Here is a 24,537-nt window from a genome sequence, read left to right as displayed (position 1 = left end):
GTGGTGACAGTTCAGCAACAAGGAGATACACCTGGCACAGAAAAGCCTGCATCTCCCAGAATGTCAAATGTCATGGTCCAACCTCTTCTGAACACTGGTGAGGGTTAAAGGATTGAACTCCAAAGCCAGAAATTGAAGAGAAACCTAAATCACCATGCCCCTACTATGTGCCAGGGCCTGGAGCACCAAGTGTGGGCACCTCTATCTATACAAAAGTAGTTAGAGGTGGCAAACTCTATTAACCACTGCGGGATGACTCTTTTACCACCTACGGGCTCTCAACTCCCAGCAGGCAGCAGCGGTCTGGAATGTGGCAGCACACCTACAAGCCAGGGCCTGTAGCTGCCCGTGACCTTCCAGAAGCACCAGGAGGAGGCGGCTAAGGACTCATGGGTTCCTAAGAAAAGCTCAAACCATGGGGATTCAGGGATAGTGTTCTAAATTTTTAGACTATAAATACTCTGACAATTAATTCTTCAAAAGTTTTAAGATGTATACAAGCCTCCAAATGGGCCACTGAAAATCTTAATCTTGCTGTTTTGTAACAAAAGTTGGGGGGGTGTGGAATTGGCAATCTGGAATGCCGGAGCCCAAAAGATCTCTCCATGTATAAATTATTGATATACTCCATATGTGGAAAGATCAACAAAGGTTACTCCACCCTCCGACTCTAGCAGGACTGCTCCTGAACCCACCAAGAGAGTTGTCTCATCTGCAAAATCCACTCCCCCATGCTTACTGTCCTCAAAGGCATGTGTGTGTAACATTTCATAACTTCTAGTGATGGTGGATATACAAACAAGGCCTCTAAGTCGAGAGCGCAGGAGGGACTGGAACTCTGGTCTCAGCTCTAGTCCTTACCGGCTCTGCAGTGCTAGGCAGATCATACTTTTGTGCCTCAGTTTCTTTACCTATCAAATGCTACCCCTACCGCCCAAAAACACCGCTCTTGTTCTGCCTACCTCTGAGCCTTGTTGATAGGATCAAATGTTGGTGTGAGTAAAAGCATTTAGTAAACTACAGAGCAGGGTGCCGTTGTTGGTTATTACAGAGCAGGCTTTCCCAAACTACACTCAGCCCCTTCTTTCCAACTTTAAGCCTCTCTTCTGTGCAAAAGAAAAAAAGGGGACTGACCAGGTAAACACTTCTGCCTTCTCTTACTCAGATAAAATCTCTTGTGTTTTTTCCCTCCATAAGAACTCATTCCCAAACCTCTCCACAATTTACTCGAACCTTTCCATTCCCCTTTGCACCCAGGGAATTGCACCCTAATACCCACATCACCAGTTGGTCGAGTCTAAACACATCTGTGCCCACGCACTAGAGACTTCAAAATAAAACACAGCCTTCAGATTAAAATGCTCACCCCAAACCAAGGGCGAGGAGGAGAGCCTGAAAGGTGTAGGAGAAACGGCTGGAGGTGCCACACTGGGTCAGTCTCAAAAGTCATTATGGCAAGGGCCCTTCAAAGTCTTCTGTCCTCCAGTTGAGACCCGGAGAGGAGGATAGGACTTGCCCCTGGTCATCCAGGCAGTTTGGGGCAAATGTGGGAGCAGGGTCCATGTGTCTCTGCTCTGAGCCCCGTGTTCCTCCAGGTGCCTCCTCAGCCTCAAGAGGTATGGACGGCACCAGGACACCCACAGCTAGAGCCCATTAAGACCTAGGACTCACCTTTGAGACAGGGGATACAGCTTCTCTTGCAGGAGTTCCTCTAAACCAGGAATGCCTGGGGCCATGGGAGGCTCTGGTGTCCCCAAGGAAAGAGGAGACAGGAAAATCTGAAGCTCCTTAATAAAATGTGAAATAAACTCTGAGCAGCCCACCCTTCCCTGGAGACTCAGCCAGCCTTCTGCACCAGTCACCACAGAGAGCGAGGGGCCTGTATCCGTGAGGCAGCAAAACCCTCTGGTGGGGAGAGGAGCCCAGAAACAGGCCAAGACCTCAGCAGCCACAGATACACAATGAGGAGTGGATACAGTCTTGGGGCTTCAGCTTCCTAGGCTTCTCCTGCTGTGTGTCAGGCAGCAGTGCCCCACCTCACCACCATAGGAGGCAGGACTGTAGTGAGAAGGGCTAATCTAAAACACGTTAGAACAGAGGTCACCAAAATCCTCTTGGCCTTTGTTTCTCAGCTGAGAAACAAACAGCCAATCGTTGTAAGGCCCTCATTCCAGTGGGACAGTCATGTATATCTGTACAGGTTGTGCACTGCTTAAGATGCCTGGCCAAAGTGTCAATACTAAAACGCTGCCAGAACTCCCACTAGCCAAAGCCTTGAGCCCTGGTGCAGGGTTGTATCCACCTGGAGGAAGGGGCACTTACTTCTAATGTGCACAAAGGCACTGTATGAGCTAGATGCTGGGACACCTCAGCAGTCCCAAAAGCAGACAAGCATTCTCTTTGTTGCCCCACCCTGCCCACCCAAGAAGGAGACACAAAATGAGCCAGTGTGTCTCCTGGAGGGGGGCCTGTGCATGCTGGTGCCCACTCTGGCCTCCATAACCACGCCTAGGAGAGCCCTCCACCCTGATCACCCAGCACCTCAGGAACCTCCCCACGGCCCAGACAGAAACTTCCACAAGTTATACAGATTTGCTGACTGTGCAAACCCCCACAGCCACCCAGTGATGAGAGAAACCCTTCCCTTGGGTATCATTAAGTCTGCCTAGGCTGCAAGAAGCACAGTTTACTGCCCCACTCCCTGGAAGAACCTCAGTGTTGTTGTGGGGGGGGGGGTGGGGATGGAGGCCCTGAACCAGCACTGACTACCCCCACCTTGGGAGATAAAAGGAGGGAACCTCCCCTCCAGGAAATGCAAAGTGGTTGTGCCCACATTTACTGCAGGAACACTGAGACCCATTCAGAAAACCTGTGCTTGTGAATGAGGGAACCATTTCTAAGGCCGCCAGTCAAGGGGGACTTTGTTGAGCCCTCACAAACCGCAAACCCGTTGTAGAGAGTGCAAAGAAAGGCTAACACTTCAAAGAGAGACAAAGGGCCAGGACAGTCTCGGCAAGAGTCATTAGGGCTAACCAGCAGGGTGGCTTCCCGGGGGTCAACCATCTCCAGGGCTGAAGAGCATTAGCATTACATCACAGCTTCACGGGGGCAGGGGGCAAGGATCAGCACCACTTGCATTGTGCAGATGAGGAAACTGAGACTCAGGAAAGTCAATAAACCAGCTCAGGGTCATGTGATTAGACAGCAATTGAGCCAAGACCAGAAGACAGAAAACCTGGCATCACAGATCCATAGATGTCTCTTCTCATATCATGCATGGTTGCTGTGAGATATTAGAAAAGAACCACCCAAGTTTTCCCATCATTCTGAGGCAGTCACTGCTGCCTACACCTACTTAGAAATGTTGGACTCAGTCAGAGGGAGAGAGTGAGTGGGACAAAAAAAAAAAAAAGAAAAAAGGAAGTGAGACCAAAAAAAGAAAAAAAAAATAGAAATGTCTGGCCCTCTCTCCTCCCTGAAGCCCTCCCACTCCCCATTTGCTTCTGAGTCTCAGATTTAACTGTTGCACACATTCTGGAATGTTCTACCCTACTTAGCACTTTACCAAATGGTGTGCTGAGGAGCTTCACCCATAGAAGACACTCAAACCCTCTGACTGGACTCCCTCCGAAGCCCCTCAGTATTAATGCCACCCTCTTTCTCAACACCATACACTTCAGACTGACAAATTCTTACAGCTGCCCAGTGGTTCTCAAACTTGAGTGTAGGTGGGAATCTCCTAGGAAGCTCTTTATAAATGCAATTTACTTTTGAAATTTGAACGATGTAATTGGATTGGCTATTCAAAAAATACAAATATAACAAATAAGAAAATAAAATACATTTTACGGCCCCTCCCTCAATGACTGTGATGGGCAGGTCTGCAGTAAGGCCCAGGAAACTAAAATTTTAACCAATACCTCTGGTTACCCGCCCTCCCACTACCCTCTCCGCTATACATTTCTGAGAAACACATATCTACACCTTCCTAACCCGTGACTCAAAATCCCTACCCCATGTCTTGGGATCTAGTTTTCAGAAGTTACGTATATATCCACACCAGCGAGTGCACACCCTGCTTATCAAGGCCTAAGCTTCTAACAGGAGCTTGGGATCTGCAGGACACTTGGTTGATGACATTCCAGTCCCCTGTGCACTCATTCAACATACCTCAGTTAATGCACACAGGGAGACAAGAGCCTGGCAATGCAAAACCAAGTAGCATGAGGAGAAAGGCGCCTGCTGTATCAGCCCTTCAAAGCAAGCTTCCTCTCTGCCCCACTGCTGTTTGTGTAACATTACTGGGAGGAAAATGGCCTAAAAGCAGAGAAGAAAAGAGGATGGAAAAAGTGACATACTACAGAGGGCTTCCTCAAACCGCTGATTAGCTGTGGCAGCTCCCGCGCCAGCTCCACCAAAGTGCCAGGGGGCTCGGCAGGGCTGACTGTGCACTCAGCAGTGAACTCAGAGAACCCCAAGATAGGACTCTAATGCAGCCACAATGGCAGAACTTCCACACCTCCAAGAAAAAGGACCATGCAGATGGGGGCCAGAGCAGGAATCAGGGAAGGGGCAGGCGGCCCTAGCCTTCCTAGCCAAGGCAAGGAAGGCTAGGGCCAGTGCCAGTAACCATACCCCAAGCCTATAACCCTATCATGTGGCTCTGGCCAGGGGTAGTGCCCGGGCACAGCTGCACAGAGGCATATTACTGAGGTTAGGGAGAGCAAGGGGAGGTTGAGGGATGCAGGCCAAGGACATCCAACCCTGTTTAATGACCCTTTCTTCCATCAGGAAAACACCAAAGACTAAATCCCTGGCCCCAAACTGCTCTTGGCTCAAATATTAGAGTCTGAACCGGCCAACCTCCATCCCAGACGAGTCTCACAGAAGCTGCATTGGCTTAAACACAAACTCACACAAAACCCCTCACTCCAGAATATGAAATGCTCCAAAGACTAACAACACTACAACTGTCAAAGCCTAGCAGAGACGCGTCTCCCTTTATGAACCAAATGTATTCCTGAAAAGTCATCCTTGGACGAAATTTCTGCCTAACAAATCCAGTTTCTCCGCTGGCTTTTGTTATGAAATGACATGTACACTCCTCTAGGAAAAGCTGAGGCTCTGAGAGGAACTAAACGTCACATTTAATGTTGCAAACTTTCTAGAGTCACACATTTAATGGACAAGGATTTTTTGGCAAAAACTAATTCAAATTAAATGCAAAGTGAGGTAATTTTTAAGTGAACACATCACACCAAAGAGTGGCCACATGAACTAAGTTATTTAAAGCAAATACTCAAATATTGTAAGAGATCTTGGGCCCCTAATTGATACTGCTGCAACAAGAAAGCTCTGTACCTTGAGTTTCTGTACAAAGAGGGATGCCTAGGCCAAGACTTCTGGAACTGTGGGGTGCAGAGTCACCTGGGGATCTTGTTAAAATGCAGGCTGTGATTCTGATTCACGTTCTCAGGGAATGCTGATGCCACTGGCTTTGGGCCTTACTTTGAGTAGCGAAGTAATGGATAATCTAGGCCCCTACGTAGGAGGGAACCTCAGCACCCGTTTTTAAGCTGCAGACTTTAAAAGCAAGTCAGCTTCGTATGTAGAGGCCATTGCCCATGCACAGAACTTGGAGAAAGCCAAAAGCCCTGCCACATCAAAACTCGGAAAAGCCACCACCAAAAACAGCCAGCCCAGAAACAGGGAAGGAAGGTCTAATCCCTTGATTCGGTCATGGTAGAGCAGGCACAAGGAGTAACAACAGGCGATTCCAACCCAGAAAAACTGGACAGGGCATAAAAGACTCCAAATGTCTAGGATGCAAAGGGGATGTTTAACTTTGCCCTTAATTACTCTGCCCTACCCCCAAAAGGTTCATTCACCTTTTTAATAAACCTAGGTAAGGACACATTATAAATAAGGTACTGTACTAAATTCTATAGCAGGAGCCCTTCAGTAAATTAAAACCCAATAGGGCAAAAAATATGGAAGGTGCCCTAGGAATGACAGAGTCCAGGCATCCACTTTCTGGCAGGAAAGACAAGACAGCTTCAAGGAGGAAGTGGATGTGGCGCTGGGAAAAAGAGAGACGGGAAAAGGCAATACACACCAGGACTGGCCCAAGAGGAAAGAAAGGTTCTCTCTGGCCCAAAAGGTCAAAGAGAAACCAGGTATGTTTTAGGAGATGGCAAATAGGCCAGCTGGACTGGAATGGAGGGTTCCAGTAGGTGGAAAATGTTTATTGTTGGGAATGATTGTGAAGCTGAAGATAGAAGAGAAAAGACCAAAGAAGAGGCTCTTTATATACTTCTTTATATTTAATTCTCAGCACAACTCCCAGAAGTAAGTACCTTACAGAGGAGGCAAACTGAGAGGTCAAGAAATTTGCCCAGGGCCACAGGGCCCATCAATGAGTTTGAGTTGCTGCTTTGCCAAATACAGTCCACCCTCCTTAACCCCGGATTCCACAGGCATGGATTCAACCAACCAAGGACCAAAAATATTCAGAAAAAAACAATAAAAAAATAACAATACAACAATAAAAAATAATACAGTTCTTAAAATACAATATAACAACTATTTACACAATATTTACATTGTATAAGGTATTATAAGTAATCTAGAGATGACTTAAAGTATACGGGAGGATGTGCCTATGTTACATGCAAATACTACATCATTTTATATAAGGGACTTAAACTTATTTCAGATTTTGGCATCCTTGAAGTCCTGGAACCAATCCCCCGAGGACACTGAGGAAAGACTGTACTTCATCTCCATAGCCTGAGCTCCATCCACCACTCAATGGTACTTTGAACGCCAGGTGTTTGAGTATATCCTTTGGCAAGTGATGTGAGGATCACCCCTCCCCTCTCACCATACTGCCCAACAGCTGAGAAAAGCCATCACTAATAAAAGCAACGCCTCGGCCTGAATTACAGGCTGCAGAGCCTTGAGGAATCTACAAGATATCCTATCCCTATCTCAGGATGTGACGACTCAATTTCCCCAAACAAGAGTCTGGAGAAAATAAACCAGGGAGGGGGATGGGAATGGGGCTGGGTAGTGACCACAACTGACCATTCAAGCAGCTGGGGTTAAGAATCTCAGATTTGAAACCTCAAGCATTCTCCTCCTCCTCCACCATATTTATCACAACAGGGATCTCAAAGTCTGGAAAGTAACACAGTCATTTACAGCATAATTACTCAAACTTCAAAATGGTCTAATCCACAAACCTAGCCAGCCTTGGTCCCTTACTCCAGCCTTATTAACAGTGGGGTCTCACTACAACTCCAGTTAATTACACAGTTAAACAATGAGACGGAAAAATCTACTGTGATCTATTATAAAGTCATTGCTCCCTTTAGTCATGCATCTGGGGGTGGGTCTGAGTCCCAGGACTTCACTAGAAGACGGCAGGCACCTCAGCCCCGGCTGAAATTGTTTACAGCACATGGACAGGTTCCACACCAAGGCACATTTGGTGGAATTGATTTAAAGCTCTCATTAAAATGTTCCTTTGTTGAGCATAAGACATCCCCTCCAACCCCGAGGGAATTCCAGAGCTCCTGTCCCCAGCCGTCAGCCTGCCCTAACTTCCCCCCACAGGACTCCCCCTCCGCTAAACACCCTCCACCAGATTAACATCATTAACATCAGAGTCATCTTCTCATGGAAGAATCTGGGATTTAGCATTGGCTGAACAAGAGCCCTGTCTCCACCAGAATCTCCCCTTGACTCCAGAACTCCAAACAGCAGCAGTGAAGGCAGCCACATCAGGCAGCCCACACACCAAAACCCAACCAGACGACCCAAGAGGCCTGTGAGCTTGGGCAGCTCACCCACATGGCTGGGCCTCCATGCTGGCTGTGCAAAAAAACTTCCATACTTCCTCTGGGAGCAGATGTGGATTCTGCCATGAGCAATAACCACCACACACACAGGAAACACAGAGCTACTCTAGAAACACCTCTACTGAATCCCCAGAGCTTGTTCTCTTTCCGGGGCTACATTTACCTCTCCTTTTACAACTGGGGATGGGGAGACGTTGATTCCAGCAGTGCGAAAACTCCTCAACAACTGGAGATGTTAGAAAAGGCAATTCCCGACCCCTGCCCTCCCCGCTGCCACTCTCCAGAGGAAGGGGAAAGTGATAAGCTAGGGACAAGTCCCTTGGACAGAGTTTCCCGCGAGAAAGCTACTTTGAGGACCACCACCAAAGATTTTGTGTTTTGGAAGATGGGAGGCTTTATTTCCAGTCCAGGCTGTTTGGGACGTGCAGGTAGCTGGGTGCTTTCCTGTAAGGCACTTCAACACCTCAGTGGAGGCTCTTAGGTGTGATCAAACCAGGAAATAATAGCTGGGGGGACGGAGGTCTGTCTGCCTTGGAGATGCGGCCACACCCTCATCAAAATGCTGAGGCCCTCCAAGAAAGGCCAGAGTTTGCTCTTTTTGCCTTTCTGCCCTAAGAAAGAGAGACTTCCTTTCCTCTGTTAGGACAGATAGGATGTTAATCCAGGAAGGAGCAGAATAAACCCCGTCCGCACCTCTGCAGCTCGGCCATGCCCGATTTTGGCAGCGGCCTTTACACATTAGTCACCGCGACAGCCTGGGACCCTCTGCCTCCCGGATTCGACCCTGGCACGAAGTGGGCTCAGGGCTCCGGCCCGTGAGCTAGAGAAGAAGGGGCGACCCCTAATTCTTCCCTTCTTCTGCCCTCATTGGCAGGGCTCTCTGGAGTCCCAGTTTTGCCCAGGAACTTGGAGGAGGGAAGCCGGGAGCGGAGTGGGTAACAAAGCTGCGCGCTCTGCAGGTCGGCCGGGCATCGGGCCCCAAGCCGGCCGCCTTCACCTGGACTGAGCTTGCCGGGGTGACTCGTTTCTCCCGCCGCACCCCCCCGCCCCCAGGGCGGGTAGTTGTTTCTCCGCGGAAAAGAAAACTCCCCACCTGGTCCCGGGAGCCGGCAACTCCCGGCCGTTCTCGAGCAGACGCTCGGGTCAGGCCGGGAAAACTGTAAAGGCTGGAAACGCGTCCCCGCGGCGCCAGCGGGAGAGGGACCCCGACCGAGTTCGCGGGGGCTTCGCCAACCTCCCGGCCCTGAGGCTCCTGGCGCCCTTCCGCCGGGACCTCGCGTGCCCAGCGAGCCTCTCCACGACTCCAGGGTTTCTGTCCCCGCTCCAGCCGCCCAAACCCACCTCCCCAGGTGCCCCCTTTTGCCCTCAGGGCTCCTGCGCTTCCCGAGCCCTGCTTCCCCGGCTCGCCAGGACTCACCGCCCAGCAGCGGCAGCAGCAGGACGCTAAGCAGAGGCAGCCGGCGGGGGGTGGCCGGGGACCCCCGCGCAGCTCCCATCGTGGCGGCTGGGGGAAAGGAGCCGGAGGGCGCACGGCGGGCGCGTAGACTGCGCTCCGCGGCGGGCCCAGGAGGCCGAGCACCGAGCGCGGGCGCTGCTGCAAAAGCCGGAGCCGGAGCCCGAGCCCGAGCCCGTGGCGTCCCGAGCCGGAGCCGCGCGCGCCCGGTACCTCAGAGTCCTCGCGCGCGGCCGCGGCCGCCAAGCCCCGCCCCACGACGCCCCCTCCCCGCCGGCCTCCGCGTGGCGCCCCGCCCCTCGGACGCCCCCTCCCCGCCGCGGCGGGAGGAGCTCGCGGTTGGGGGAGGGGTCTGCAGAGGGATGGGGAACAGAGGGAGGAAGGTTTTGGGCAGTGCAGGGCACCTCAGCGAGGAGGTGGGGTATACTCTGTACCCACCAACTAATCTGCAGGGACCCAGGGAACCAAAGTGACTTTTGTGATTCCGTGGCCCCTAGGGAGTTCTGGGCCTACCTGGAGGCTCCGACCAACAGTTCCCCCAGAATTCTCCAGGTAGGAGGAAGGAAGAGGGGCCCTGACCCATTCTTCAGCAACCCAAAATCCTAAGGGAGACCTTGAACAGCAGGATGTCCTTGATGTCCCCAAGCAGGATAACCTGGAGATGTTATGTAGCCGCAGGACAGATGTAGCCTGGAGAAGGAGGGGAAGAGTGCATGTCTGGGGTCTGATTTTGCTCTGGACCAATCTGGACCCAAAGGTAGAAACACTGGGCTCTGAAAGCCAGGCTGAAGGCTGTTAAACTGACAAATTCATCCCAAGTCCATCTCCAGGCAGTCTGGGCTATGTCAGGGCATGGCCAACTCCAGCTGTGGGGAGGCCCAGCACAGCCCTTGTTCCAGGCACCCCACCCCCACCCCCAGCGCCACCACCCCCACATTCTTTCTTTGTTGTGAAAGCAGCAAGGGGTGTAGGAGGCGGTCAGGAGGAGTCAAGCTTTAGAAGATGGGCCCCAGCTGCTGCTCAGGCCTCTAGGATATGCTGAGAGGGGATGGATAGTGCCTTGTCTCCCCTCTGGCTCCGAAGGGCCCCCCAGGCCTGCTTTGACTTCCCTTCCCCCAAGCAGCTGGGAGGAGGAGGGGCAGCCACAGAGGGCCCCACAGCCAGGAGAAGTGGCGCCAGGACTCCAGGGTCCTGCCACATGGCCACCACATGTCCCTGACAACCCAGTCCACAGCACCTTCTCCTTGGGTTGTGGGTCTCCTTCCCCATCCCCCAGATGCCTTCCTACAGGCCCTGCTGGAAAGGATACAAACAAGGGGAGGAAGAGAGGAAAGATCCAAGAATCAACACTCCTCCTGTCGCCCCATCCATCACTGCCCCTTGCCCTTCTGTGAAAGGCCCCAACACAACCCTTGCTTCCTACCCTCTTCAATCAGGACTCAAGCAGCAGAAAGGTTACCTGATTCTTTTATTTAAGAAAAGTGAAATACATGGACCTGAAGTGAGGCAGCAGAGGCGAACAGGAGAGGCCAGACCAAGGCTGCTTGGCTGGCCAACCCCAAACCCTCTGACAGAAAAGCCAGCAGCAGGCTGCATCTCTGAGGTGTGTACCTGCTTCTTACCCACCTTGGGGCCTCAGAGCTAGCTACTCTAGAAGACCGCAGGGTGAGGAGAGGGTATCCTGAGGGCTATTCCCTACGGGGGATTCCTGAGGAGGGAGCTGAGACCCTAAGGGCAGCAGCAATCTTCTGGTTAAACTGCTCCCCCTTCACTGTCCCACCTTGGGGTGGGAAAGAGCCAGGAGCAATGGGGAATGCTGTGAGGACTGTGGGGGGAACCAGCAGACCTGGGGGTTGGGTTGAATGTCAGCTGCTTGAAGAGAGGTCCGTAGTGCTGGCACTGAGGCCTCGGGAGACCTGAAACAGACACCACCACCCCATTAGCCCAGGGACCTCAGCCTCCCAAAGACTGTCCATCCATCCCATGGCTACAGTCGATCTCTGGACCTAGGATCGAGCCTGTAACCTCAACACCAAGTTCTGGGGCTTTTGTTTAGCCTCTGCTAGGATTTTCCAGAAGTCCACAATCTGCTGGAGAAACTACCTGGGAGAGCCACATGAAACTGGTATATACTTTGAATGTGTTGATACAAATGGTCATTTGCTATTAGAATATCACTACTGTTCTCTCAAATAGAGATTATTTAGTACTTTTTTCTTTTTCCCTTCTCATCTACCACTAGGTCCCCAAGGTAAGGAGTATGGTGACTGCAGGAAGAAAAACAGTTAGTATCCCCAAATCATTCTTTTCTTTTTCTTTTGCTTTTTTTTCCAGAAACAGGCATCCGTCTGTCACCCAGGCTGGAGTGCAGTAGATCATAGCTCACTGTAACCTTGAACTCTTGGGCTCAAGTGATCCTCCTGCCTCAGCCTCCCAAGTAGCTGGGACTACAGGCAAACACCACCACACCTGGCTAATTTTTTTCATTTTTTGTAGAGATGAGGTCTAGCTATGTTGCCCAGGTTGGTCTTGAACTCCTGGGCTCAAGTGATCCTTCCACCTTGGCCTCCTAAAGTTCTGGGATTACAGGCGTGAGCCACCATGCCCTACCCCAAGTCATTCTTGAATTTTTTTTTTTTTTTTTTGGAGACAGAGTCTGGCTCTGTTGCCCGGGCTAGAGTGCCGTGGCGTCACCCTAGCTCACAGCAACCTCAAACTCCTGGGCTCAAGCGATCCTCCTGCCTCAGCCTCCCGAGTAGCTGGGACTACAGGCATGTACCACCATGTCCGGCTAGTCTTTCTATATATTTTTAGTTGTCCGGCTAATTTCTTTCTATTTTTAGTACAGACAGGGTCTCGCTCTTGCTCAGGCTAGTCTTCAACTCCTGACCTCGAGTGATCCTCCCACCTCGGCCTCCTAGAGTGCTAGGATTACAGGCGTGAACCACCGCGCCCGGTCTCATCCTCATTCTTGAATTATTCATAATTGCAAAGTACCAGTTTAAAAAATATCAATTACTATTTGCCTCCTGATTAACTTATTTACTACTAACATCTGGCCTGAAACTATCCCTTGGTGGTCACTATGCCCAACAAGCTCTCTGCCTGATTCCTTGATGACTATAATCCTCTTTCGTGCCAGATGACTTTCCCTGCTTCCCTAATCCCACTGGGCGAGCTTGCTAGCCATCCTTTCTTTCTCACCCACCAACATGCTCACAAGCACTGCTCTCACCTGGAAGGGTGCAACACTGGGTTGGTTCAGATAGTTCAAGGAGGCTGCTCGCTTCATGTTGCTGCTGCAATGGAAAAATAAAGAATTGAGGCCTCCTCTCTTCCCCTTGAATGTCCCTAAAGATGTGGCCCTCTTGGGTACTGCCACACAATATCAAATCACTGTCTACCCTCTGTCCCCTCCTCTCCCACTCTTATCTGTATTATAAACCAGCATCTCCTCAGGTATCTTCATCCCCCACACTGGGGCACCCATCCTGCCCAAACTCTCTCTCCATGGCCATCCCGTTGACCTCCTCTATGCTTCTCTCCAAGACACTTCTCCAGAGATCAGGGGCCAAGAGGAGTTGAAGGCAAGGGTCTACTTGCCTGCTTTGCCATATCTCAACCTCATTGTGTACCTGGAGGGCCGAGGCTCGGTCCCCTGGAGCTTTCTCACCAGAAGTTCGCTGCTTCTACGAAGCACATCCCGGATCTTGCCCAGAGAGCCACTCCTCTGCAGGGTCCCACTGCCGTCCTGGCAGAGAGGAATGAGCAATGGAAGCTAAGAGGATCCCACGAAGACTGGCTTCTGAGTCTATTTCTGCCATTTATTCTGCACACATCCCCCAACCCCAAACCCAGTGATTAAAAACAAGAGCCCTGTCAAAACTGGCTCCCAGAAATACTAGGGATGGACTAACTAGGGATGGACTGAAGGGATGGACTAACTAGAACATGGACAACAAGCCTTCGTACTCTACAAGAGCCCGGAGAAAGGCAGGCTCAGAGCCTCTCACCACCAGCAGGAAATCAAGAGGCAATGATTAGACTTACCCCTGACCACTCGACAGCCACAGAAGCATCTTCACCTCCTTCAAACCTCACACTGTCCCCAGGGCCTTCCTGGGAAGTCCTTCTACTGTCACCTTCCCCAAGCAGCTCTGCTACCTTGGTCTGGCTGATAGGGTCAGTGCCCTGAAAGGAAAAGGAAGAACCTAGAACTTCCTACTCCTTAACTCCTCAGGATGGGGCTTTCAAACTTTTTTTCACCATCAGCTACTGCAAGGAAAACATTTTCTCCTTGTGATGTCCCAGTATACACCTACATGAATAATGCCCTTTCTATTTACAATGCATTCCTATATATAGACACATATATATTTTTTAGCCATGGCCCACACTGAATTGATTTCATGACCTACTAATGAGACCTGCAATTTTTGAGAAACTTTGACTCAAGACTGTCCTCCACCTCACTCCCCTCACCCCATACCACCCATGTCCCTTCTTTTGAAAGGGCAGGATTCCCCCTTTATAACCCGATTTAGTGAAGGGAATCTTGAACTTGGAGTTCTAACTACTAAGGGCAGGTGGGAGGTAAGAACATGCTTAAAAACAACCACAACCACCACAAGACTGCCTCACTTTCTTCTCTCCTGTCTTCTTCAGCTTCTCTTATTCAGGGTCTCACTGTCACCCAGGCTAGAGTACAGTGGCTCAGTGTCTGCAACCTCAAACTCCCAGGCTCAAGCGATCCTCCTGCCTCAGCCTGAGTAGCTGGGACTGCAGGTGCACACCACCATGTCTGGCTAATTTTTTTTTTTTCATTTTTTGTAGAGACAGGGACTTACTGTGTTGCCCAGGCTGATCTTGAACTCTTGGGTTCAAGCAATCCTCCTGCTTTGGCCTCCCGAAGTGCTGGGATTACGGGTATAAGCCACCACACCCAGCTTCCTCTTATTTTTAGGAGACTTACAAGAAGCCTCAGTGGTCCCTTGTCCCCAGGGCCCTTCCTTATTAGATCTCCTTCCCATGTAGGCTTCTGACCTGTTTCCAGGAACGCAGGGCACATTCTTCCAGGGTCTCGGCTGCCTCCAGCTTTCCCTGACGCCTGTACAGAGCTCCTAGGTTTCTCAGAGTAGTGTTCACTGTGGGGCTGTGCAGGGTGAGACCAAGGAAGGAAGAGAGCATGAGATAAGAAAAGAAACAAGGAAAGAGAGGGAGCAGAGCTAAAGTCAAGGGAAGGTCAAGGAAAGAAGGAGAAAGGTCCAGGAGGCTGGGATCAGGGCTTGGAAGGAGGGCGTGGGAGGCCAAGCCAGCTTTTCACTGGCAGCTCACCTGCTCACTTTGCAGGCCTTGTACCAGCCTCCATACTCAGCATAGGGTGTGCTGCCCTCACGGTGCCGGCTCTGTAGGACAGAGGCGGAAGGGGCGGGAGTCAGAGATGAAAGTAAGGAGATGCTGGGTATAAGCTGGCATGGGGCTAGGGTACAGGCTGGGCTGGGGAAGGCACCACACATCTGGGGCTGGTGCTGGGTGGGAAGCGAGCAGCTGGGCTAATGCAGGGAGTAAGACAGAGACCCCAGTAGCCTCAGGCTCCCCAGGCAGCCAGCCCCCACTCACTTTGCTCATTTCTTCTCGCTCCTCTGCATGCATCCAGATGGGCTTGTGGTCGCCTAGGGGTGACACATGGAGTGGGATAGGGAGGTTAGAGATGGAGCTGGACAGTACAGGGGGAACCAGGACCCAGAAGTTGACAAGGCTAGACGAAAGGGGTCTGGCTCCCCCTGAGGACCACTGTAGCCTAACCCCCACCTTTAGTCTGCATTTCTTTACCTTCCTGCAGCCCTCTCCCCAGGCCCTCACCACTCACCATCCACAGACCCAAACTCCTGCAAGTGGGCACGGGTCAGGATCTCTTTGTATAGTGTCTCAGCCTCAGCATATTTGCCCTGTTTCAGGTAACAGGAAGCCTGGGAGGCAAGAAGGCAAAAATACAGAAGGAAGAGATGGAGAGAGACAAGGTCTTAGCCAGGCTCAGGGAGTTCCACTTCTTGGTGTCTCTGTGACTCTCCCCAGAGATCCTCCTCACACATTCTTTTCTATCTACAGCATCAAGGGTATTTTCAGCCCATTCCCAAGGGAACTTCTGCCACTGGAATGAAGCAGATCCCTCATCCCAAAGGCAGCCCCAGAGATGGGTACAAAGTTGACGAGAATAGTGTACCAGATTATGATGCTTCCCAATTCCAGGACCCAGGTGGCCTTTCCCTTTCCCTCCTTCCACCCACTTTGTCCCTCCCTTCCTTACCAGGTTGTTCTTGGTCCGAGCTACATTAGGGTTGTCCGGTCCCAGCTGCCCCTCATAGATGGCCAGTGCCCGCTGGTAATAGCGTTCCACAGCCTCATACTTGCCCTGGTTCTGGCACAACAGAGCCAGGTTGTTCAGCTGCTTTGCCACATCTGGGTGGTCAGTGCCCAGGACCTGAAAGGGAGCAAAGGAGTGAATAAATAGCTATGATTATGTGTGTGCACATGCACACGTGTGTGTGTTCACGCACATGCATGCACAAGTGGACAGCAGAGGGAAGGGAATAATGGAAGAGGAAATGAGGCAGAGAGAGGCAGATGAGAAAAAAAGATGTGAGGAAGAAAGGTCAGACCAGAGGAGAGATGTGGAGAAGGGATTACAGCGACAAGGGAAGAATGGAGAGAGGTGGGTACCTTTTCTCGAATCTCCAGTGCCCTCTGGCATAATGGCTCCGCCTCCTTGTATTTGCCCCTTTTGCCATAGAGCACAGCCAGATTGTTGAGTGTGGCAGCCACCTATGGAGAGAGGCCTGTCTCCATCAGACATTGATGCTGCGAAGGACCTATGAGAATCTGAGGTTCCCCTATTTGTACAGCAAGGCCCCGCACTGCACGACTGCAAGAGACAGGTACCCTGTTACCCCAGCCAGAGGCTGAGGGGAGGGGAAACTGCTGAATAGTACGGCTCTGAGGCTCTATGGAGCGGTATCGCCCTCTAGGGGGATTTTTAGAAATTTCTGGAGGTTTTCTTTTTTTTTGGTTGCCATAAAGATTGGGGGCACTATTACCTTTGGGAAGGCAAAGAAAGACATTGCCAGACAGTCAAACACTGAATGTAAACTTTGACATTTGGTGAGATATCAAGATAGGAGTTCTGTTTTTTGAGATACATCATCCCTGCCCATCACGTCATATCATAGGGAATTATTTTCACATAGCTCATTTTTAAAAGTATCTTATTTTTCATTTTCTCTACTTTGAAAATCTGAAAATCTATCATTTGCCCTCGTATGTTATGCTGACTTAAGGCTACCTCTCTCTTTCTCTTATCATACACAAATACATCTGGCCTGTGATAGCTTATTATAACACTGCATTTTAGTTGAGCATCTACCCATACTTCTGGTCTTTCATTTTTCTAGTACTTTTTAAAAAATTTTTTAGAAACAGGGTCTTGCTATGCTGCCCAGGCTGGTCTCAAATTTCTGGGCTCAGGTGATCCTCTCACCTCAGCCTCCCAAGTAGCTAGGACTATGGGTGCAAGCCACTGCACCCAACTCTAGTATTAATACTTCTCATATGAAATAGCTTAGTGGTCTTACTTCTTTTAAATCCAAAGTTATTCATTATATATCAGACTACTTTGTTTTGTTTTGTTTTGTTTTTTGAGACAGAGTCTCACTTTGTTGCCCAAGGTAGAGTGCCATGGCGTCAGCCCAGCTCACAGCAACCTCAGACTCCTGGGCTCAAGCAATCCTACTGCCTCAGCCTCTCGAGTAGCTGGGACTACAGGCATGAGCCACCATACCCAGCTAATTTTTTCTATATATATTTTTAGTTGTCCAGCTAATTTCCTTCTATATTTTTTTTAGTAGAAATGGGATCTTACTCTTGCTCAGGCTGGTCTCGAACTCCTGAGCTCAAACGATCCTCCTGCCTCGGATCTCCCAGAGTTCTAAGATTACAGGCGTGAGCCACCACACCCGCCCCAGACTACTTTGTTATTTCTTCTAGCAGAGTTTGTATTTAATACAGCTATTACTGTATTATATTTTTATCTTATTATATGGTATATATTGTGTTACAATAAATTACCTTCCTTGTTTCTCTTATATTAATTAGGGTATCATATTAAATTTTTTGGAAATCATATGTGGAGGTAGGATATATCATCTATGAATTAAAATTCAGGAAAATATTCATTACAAAAAGGAGTCATTAAGTCTCAGAGAATTGAGAACCACTAGGATTGCTGGACAGTGCCTGGAAGGAAGATGTTCTCGTGCCTCCTTTCTAAACACCCCTAGTAAGTGAACCGAGGGCAATAGATGGACCAGCCAAGAGAGGTCAAAAGAGCAATGAGGGAGATGCAGGCAAGGAATACTGACAGCAGGGTGGTCCCGGCCCAGGGTGCTCTCCCGGATACTGAGGGCATCATTCAGCAGGTGGGCAGCTTCCTTATACTTATTCTGGTCCCTGGAAGAGGACAAAAGTGACAGGAGTTACCCTGAACTCTGTCCCCAAGACATTTCCTTCCCTCCATCCCTTTGGGAGGACTGAGGTACATTTAGGTATTAGGGACTTCCATGGGGAGATAGGACGCCTGGTGCAGGCAGTGAGAGGGCTTCACTGACACACTCATACCACAATGCAGAGCACTGCCATCCCAAGAGGAGGCCACAAGTCATAGGAAGCAGGAGATAGAAACAGAGAGAGAAAGAGATGTTGCCCAGAAGAGAAACTGGAGGAGCAAAGAGCCTGAGAGACGACTATTTTCCAGGTCAAGGGCTAGGGTATGGAAGAAGTGAGTGTTCTGGTACATCAGAGAGCACCCTAGTTGGGTATAGCTGGGAGGCCCAGCAGGGAGGAGAGGTAACCTGCCTGTGGAGAGGTAGAATGGGAGCCAAAGGAGGACCAAGGTGGGAATGCGTGGAAGATTCTGGCTGATGGAGGAGGGCAGTACTCACCGATACACCAAAGCGAGGATGTTGAGCATGGTAGCAACATCAGGGTGGCCGCGGCCAGATGTGCGCTCCAGGTCCTCTAGTGCCTGCTTACAAAGCGGCACGGCCACCTCATAGCGACCCTGGGCAGCATACTGGATCACCAGGTTGTGTAATGTACGCAACCTTGCTGGGATCTCATATCCACCCTGCTGTGCTGCTGCAGAGCCCTGGCCACGAGACACTAAAACATCCCAGAAAATGAATAGGAGACTTCCTCAGAGGGGTCTTCCTCTCTCTTTTGCCATCTGCCCTCCCCACTTCCCTCTCCATGTCTTGTTCCATACCTGTGCCCACCCCCGAGTGAGCTCTCAATCAAGACCTGGCTCAATTTCTATTCTTTTACCCACTCCTTTGCACCTGTGCCCATCACAATCCCATTTGTAACCCAGTAATTCATTCATTCAGCCAACATTTATTCAGTAAGCATGGGCCAGGGGCTGTCCCAGGAATACGAAGATGAGACAGACCTGGTTCTTTCCCTTGAAGAGCTCATGTTTTTCCCATCTCAGGGTCATTCTCCCACTAGACTGCGAACTCCTTACTGGCAAGACCTGTCATTTTCATCTCGGTATTCCTCATGCCTAGCACAGTGCCTGGCACACATTAAGTATTTAATAAATGTTGATGAATAAGGGGGACACTGAGGAAATCAAAGTACTAGCCCAGCCTGTGCCCCACCTCCAGAGGAAGTGGAGACCTATTTCTGAATGGTGAGCCTCTTGTGTACAGGGTGGGCCACAGCTGGAACCATCCTCCTGCTGCCCCTCTTCATCCTCCATCTCCAGAGGCAGACTCACAGCCATTGCTAGCGTCCTCTTCCTCCTCATTGGGGAAGAGGTCATCCAGGGAATCCTTGGAGGCATCGCCTTCCTTCTCCTCCTAGAAGGCAAGAAGCAGCACATCAGGGCCAAGATATCCCCAGCGGCCTCTTCAGGGGCCTCTCTAAGCCATGAAATCACTGACAGATGGGGCCTAGGAAAAGAGCCTTCATCCTGACTTTGTTGCTGGGAAGGCCAGCATCTGGCCTAGCAAAGCTCAGGCCTCTCTTATTTGTAACAGCCAGAGATGCTTTGGACAAAATCTCATGATTTTCCCTTCTTTTACATCCAGAAGGTTTCCTTCCTAACCACCTTCAATCTCCCCCTCAACTCTTGTAATTATAGCCCTGTGCTGATCCCTGTGTATTTACATTGATTATATGTCTGTCCTGTCTCTTCTGAGGGAGAGAGTGTGTCTCATCTTATTGACACGTACCCAAAGTGTCTAGCTCAGCCTTGTGCCCATCATCTGCCACTGCTCATTCTGGACTTAGTGCCCAGCCCTTACTGTCTACGCTGCTTCCATACTGGGAAAATATCTTTTCCCCATTAGGAACTGCAGCCTTATAAAAATACCTCCAACCCTCCTACCCAGCGCCACCAATGTGTCCTATGCAAAACATCTCATCCCTTTCCCTGGGACAGACCAGCTTTCCAGCCCCCGAGCCTTAATCTATGACACCCCCCACCTCCAGCCTAGGAAGCTCTTCCCTCTTCCTGTCATCCTTCAAAATCCATCCCATTCCTAACCAACTCCTAACCCACTCGAATGAGAAATCCAACCTAAATCCTACCCATCCTTGTACCCTACCTCCTCTGTAAATCCTTCTCAGACTATTCCAGCCCTCAGGGGCCTATCTCCTTGGAATTCCTCCCACACTGACTGAACCACTCATCCATCACTGAGCACTTGCTGCTTTGTGTTGTCCTATACGTATTCTCATGTGTAAGCCTTGTTCCCTACAGGTACATTATAAACTCAAGAACACAAGAACTCTCTTTTATAGTTCTTTATCTTTCCTACACACGTCTTCTTGTGCTGTGTAAGACACCGAGATACATAAACGCCTGTCAAGTGAGGGTTACATTTCACACACTTTGAGAGCAAATTGTAGGAGGGTCATGCTCAACTGGGCTATGCTTTCCCTAGTGGTAGCACTCAGGATTCTGGATTGGAATTGTCCAGGTGCATATCTGTCTCCCCTCACAAACCTATAATTATAGGAGCAGCAACTCTGCCCCCTTCACCAGTGGAGTGCACAGTGCTTGGCACACAGTTGGTATTTAATTAAATGTTGACTGAATGAGTGAATATTGTTTCCCCACTGGGCAGAGCTGCTGGCCCCTGAGGGTGACGAGGCCATTGCCCCCACGTTTGCGGTAACTCCCAGCTGCCTGCCCTCCAGCCAGCTTTGCCTGCGCATGCTTACCGCAGTGTGCCCATCCTCGTCGTATTGCCGCAGCTGCCCCAGGAACTCCAGGTGCTTCTTTTCCTCCTCTAGCTGAGCCACAGCCTGTTCACTGCGCTGTAGCCGCTGCTGGGTGCCTGCCAGCTCGTCCCGGAGCCACTGGTTCTCCTGGCATAGCCGCCGCACCTGAGCCCGCAGCTTCTGTTTCTCTGACTCCACTGTGCTCAGGTGGCTGGCTAGAGCCAGCATTACCTAGGTGGGCACATCCCATGAGCTCCAGACTCTGGATGGGACTATTCAGCGACAGGAAGGAAGGGAGCCTACTGGGAAGTGGCAAGACTAGTAGAGGCAGAGAGGAGCCAGGAGGTGGGGTGGTAGCAATGGCTCTACCTTCAGAAATATACCCTGAATCTACTTGCTCACCACCTCCATCGCCATCACCCAAAGCCAAGCCACTATCAATGCCCAGCTGGATTACTACAATGGCCTCCTCACTGGCCTCCCTGTTTCTGCCTTTGTTCCCCTAGGGTCTATTCTCAACCCAGCAGCCAGAAGACGTCAAGTTAGACCATATCACTCGTCTTCTCAAAACATTCCAATAGTTTCCATCTCACTCAAAGTAAAAACAAAGTCCTCATGATAGCCTACAAGTTTCAGATGATCTGTCTCCCTCTCCCCCAACCCTTTGCTTCCCCTTATTCACTCTACTGCAGCCTCACTGGCCCCTCACTATTCATTGAACTCACTAGGCAAGCCCCAATTCAGGGCCTTTACACTTACTGTTCTCTCTGCTTAAGACACTGCCCCTTTTAACTGCATGTCTCATTCCCTCGCCTTCAAATCTTTGCCCAAATGTCACCTCCCTCCATATTCCCTAGTCTCCTCTGCTTTTTTTTTTTTCTTTTCTTTTTGGTAGAGATGGGGTCTCACTCTTGCTCAGGCTGGTGTTGAACTCCTGAGCTCAAGCGACCCTCCTGCCTCGGCCTCCCAGAGACCTAGGATTACAGGCGTGAGCCACCATGTCCAGCCTCCTTCTCTGATTTTTTTCTTTCTCTCTTTCTTTATTGATTTTTGAGAAAAGGTCTCATTCTGTCACCCAGGCTGCTGGAGTGCAGTGGTGCCATGATAGCTCACTGCAACCTTAAACTCCAGGGCTCAAGCGATCCTCCTGCCTCAGCCTTCTGAGTAGCTGGGACTACAGGCATGCACCACCATGCCCGGCTAATTTTTATTTTTTTTAGGGACAAAGTCTCACTATGTTGCCCAGGCTCATCTCAAACTCCTGACCTCAAGCAATCCTCCTACCTGGACCTCCCAAAGAGTTAAAATAACAGGCATGAGCCACCACACCTGGCCTATTTTTATTGTTTTATCCTTAGCAATTATCACTCTGGCATAGTGAATCTTTTACTTATTTACTTGTGTATCGTCTATCTCCCCCAGCTAGAAAGCAAGCTCCAAGATGCAAAGACTTTTACTATTGTGTTCAGTGATGTATCTCCAGTGCCCAAAAGAGTTCCTGGCACAGAGTAGTAAATACATATTTACTTAAAGAATGCAAGCGTCTAGGACAAGGTGATCCCAAGTGACTCCAAACACCCAATCAGACAACTGCTGCTCCATCCACCCCAGACCACTTGGCACCACCTCCGCCCTCTCACCTGGGCCTCACTCAGCCCGAGCTCGATGTTTTCCATAGAACGGCGCAGTTGCCGGGCCTTCTCATGTACCAGTCCTTCCTCGTGGCCTCCCTGCTGCAGACACTCAATGGTCTGCGACAGGCTTTGCAGCACAGCTTGGTGTTCACTGTGTAGGGCCTCCAGCCCTTGGCTCACCAGCCGAGTGCTCCCCAGGATCTCTTCTTGGCTGAGCCGGTGCCCTGCAGGTTCATCCCGCTGCCCCAACACCAGGCCTGACATCCTGGCCAGGGAGAAGTCACCCAGTCTAGGGAGAAATAATAGAGTTCAGCTGGGGTAAAGGTGAGACAGAGAGGCTGAGCAACTTGGTTACAGGGTGGTAGGGATACAAATGTAGGGACAAAAGTATGGGTGATCCTGTGACTTAGCTGGAGAGAGAGAAAGCGATCAATAGGGAGAGAGCCTACATCACTAAACGGAAAGCTAAGATTGTGGACAAAAAGAGAGGGATATGAATTGACTTAAATAAAGACTATAGAAAGAACAAAGGTGCTCAGAACTAGCAGAGGGATTCAGGACTTAGAAAAGGAGTTGGAGAGAGAGCTTGGGTTAGGAAAAGGAATCAAGGGATAAGAGACAGCACTACGGGGATCATGGAGTGTGGATAGAAGAGCTGCAAAGGGAATAGGGTTAAAGTAGACACGAGATATGCAGAAAATAGTGCAGGGGGTTAGAAAAAAGGGAAAAGGCCAGATGCGGTGGCTCACGCCTATATCCTAGCACTCTGGGAGGCTAAGGCAGGAGGATCTCTTGAGCTCAGGAGTCTGAGACCAGCCTGAGCAAGAGCGAGACCCCGTCTCTACTAAAAATAGAAAAATTTGCTGGGTGCAGTAGCACGAGCCTATAGTCCTAGCTACTCAGAGGATTGCTTGAGCCCAGGAGTTTGAGGTTTCAGTGAGCTGTGACGATGCCACTGCACTCTAGTCTGGGCGACAGAGCAAGACTCTCTCAAAATAAAAAAAAAGACAGAAAGAAAGAAAGACATTTCAAAGTTAAATCAGAGAAGAAAGGGAAAAGAAGAAAACAGGAGCCTTCCTTGAAGTATCCAGATGAGACGGCCTCAGAAAGCTCAAGGTCTTCAGGCTGTGTCACCAATGGAACTAAGCCCAGCATCTCCAAACCTGGTTAGCCTTGCTTCTTTTGCCACTAACCTTCAACTCATACTTCCCAGCTCCCCAGGATTTAGGCTATCTTCCCATTTCCTCAAAAGGGCCTTGTTTCTCATCTTTGAAGTCGTCTTACCTGTGAGCAGAGCCCTTGGCTGAGGCACTCAGGCCCACAGCCCGGAAGAAACTCTGCTCAGCAGCCAGCGATTCAGAAGGCTGTGCCCTGCCCAAAGTCCAGAAGTCCAGCATTCCCACCCCCTCTCTCACCACTTCACAACCACCCAGAGGACCTGGCACAGAGCCCTACCCAGGACAAACACACTCCCTCCCTCCCTCTGCCTACACGTCTTCAAAGACGACAATGTCCCTTCTCCTTCCCCAAGCCAGCCTCCCACCCCAGGTCCGGAGAGTTTCTTTCTCCCAATAAGGGAGTGAGAGATTTAATCAGACACCTGCGGCAAGGGGCGTGTCTGGGAATGGGTGAAGAGGAAGACCTGGTCACTCCCAGCCCAGTTACTTCCATGGGCTTTGTCTCTGTCACGATCACCTACTAACAGGCTCTGAGAGGAATCACCTTAGGGTGCCTCCCAAATGCCTGATGGTGCAGGGAAGAATGGGAGGTCTGCCGAGTGGCTGCGGGGTCACAGGGAAACGCAGCGCTGGGAGCCGGTCTCCTGGACCTGGAAATGCGGTTGAGGAGCGTCTCAGGCTGTCGACCTGCCCTGGGCCCCAGGGTGGGGATAGAGTGAGACGGGTGGGGGAAGGTGCAGTTGGACGACTGAGGTCCGCGTCACGGGCGAAGACCTGGCGGCCTGACAATGCCCAGGTCACTGAGCCAGTCCGTGGCACGGGGGGCGGGGCGGGCCGTCGGTCTGTCTGTCTGCACGCCGAGGGGCGGGGAAGAATCGCGGGGGCGGAGTTTTTGAGTCCGGGATTTTGTGAGGTTGGTTGGAAAGGGTTTCTTCATCTGTCTGGGAGTGCGGGAATAAGATGTGGCGGAGACCTCAATCCTCAGCCCCAGAGGTACCCTCAAAGACTCACCCGCAATCTGTCGGTCTGGTTGCCGATCTTGCCAGTACTGCCCCTTTAAATTCATCATGGCTGCCACTTGAGGCAATTGTTTTGACGGCTCCGAGGGGCGGAGCCTGTCCCCTAGTCAC

The 24,537-nt window shown here is 50.6% G+C and overlaps 2 protein-coding genes across 4 annotated transcripts in view; both read right to left on the bottom strand.

The window, feature by feature from the left end:
• Positions 1 to 9,569, bottom strand: part of PTK7 (protein tyrosine kinase 7 (inactive)) — a 58,992-nt gene extending 49,423 nt beyond the window's left edge. The window contains exon 1 of the mRNA XM_045542002.1: positions 9,280 to 9,569. Within this exon, the coding sequence (XP_045397958.1) occupies positions 9,280 to 9,358 (79 nt within the window). The 5' untranslated portion in view covers positions 9,359 to 9,569. The remainder of the gene's footprint in view (positions 1 to 9,279) is intronic.
• Positions 9,570 to 10,764: 1,195 nt separating this feature from the next.
• Positions 10,765 to 24,504, bottom strand: KLC4 (kinesin light chain 4). Of its 3 annotated transcripts, none has more exons than XM_045541999.1 (16): positions 24,419 to 24,504; positions 22,236 to 22,518; positions 20,596 to 20,826; positions 19,145 to 19,226; positions 18,309 to 18,528; positions 17,730 to 17,817; positions 16,036 to 16,137; positions 15,623 to 15,796; positions 15,185 to 15,284; positions 14,935 to 14,987; positions 14,650 to 14,720; positions 14,359 to 14,467; positions 13,366 to 13,506; positions 12,951 to 13,066; positions 12,551 to 12,614; positions 10,765 to 11,231 (listed from the first exon to the last, which is right to left on the bottom strand). In XM_045541999.1, exons 2-16 carry the CDS (start codon positions 22,491 to 22,493, stop codon positions 11,181 to 11,183), a joined length of 1,860 nt encoding a protein of 619 aa, XP_045397955.1. In that variant the 5' UTR covers positions 22,494 to 22,518; positions 24,419 to 24,504; the 3' UTR covers positions 10,765 to 11,180. The 3 variants fall into 3 exon arrangements, with proteins under 3 accessions (XP_045397955.1, XP_045397956.1, XP_045397954.1); XM_045542000.1 differs by lacking the exon at positions 24,419 to 24,504 and adding an exon at positions 23,952 to 24,212; XM_045541998.1 differs by lacking the exon at positions 24,419 to 24,504 and adding an exon at positions 23,514 to 23,666.
• Positions 24,505 to 24,537: the final 33 nt, after the last annotated feature.

The sequence above is a fragment of the Lemur catta genome, chromosome 2 (assembly GCF_020740605.2).
Source record: "Lemur catta isolate mLemCat1 chromosome 2, mLemCat1.pri, whole genome shotgun sequence".
NCBI lineage: Eukaryota > Metazoa > Chordata > Mammalia > Primates > Lemuridae > Lemur > Lemur catta.
The sequence above is the reverse complement of the archived record's forward strand: the minus strand, read 5'-3'. Positions and strand labels throughout refer to the sequence as shown.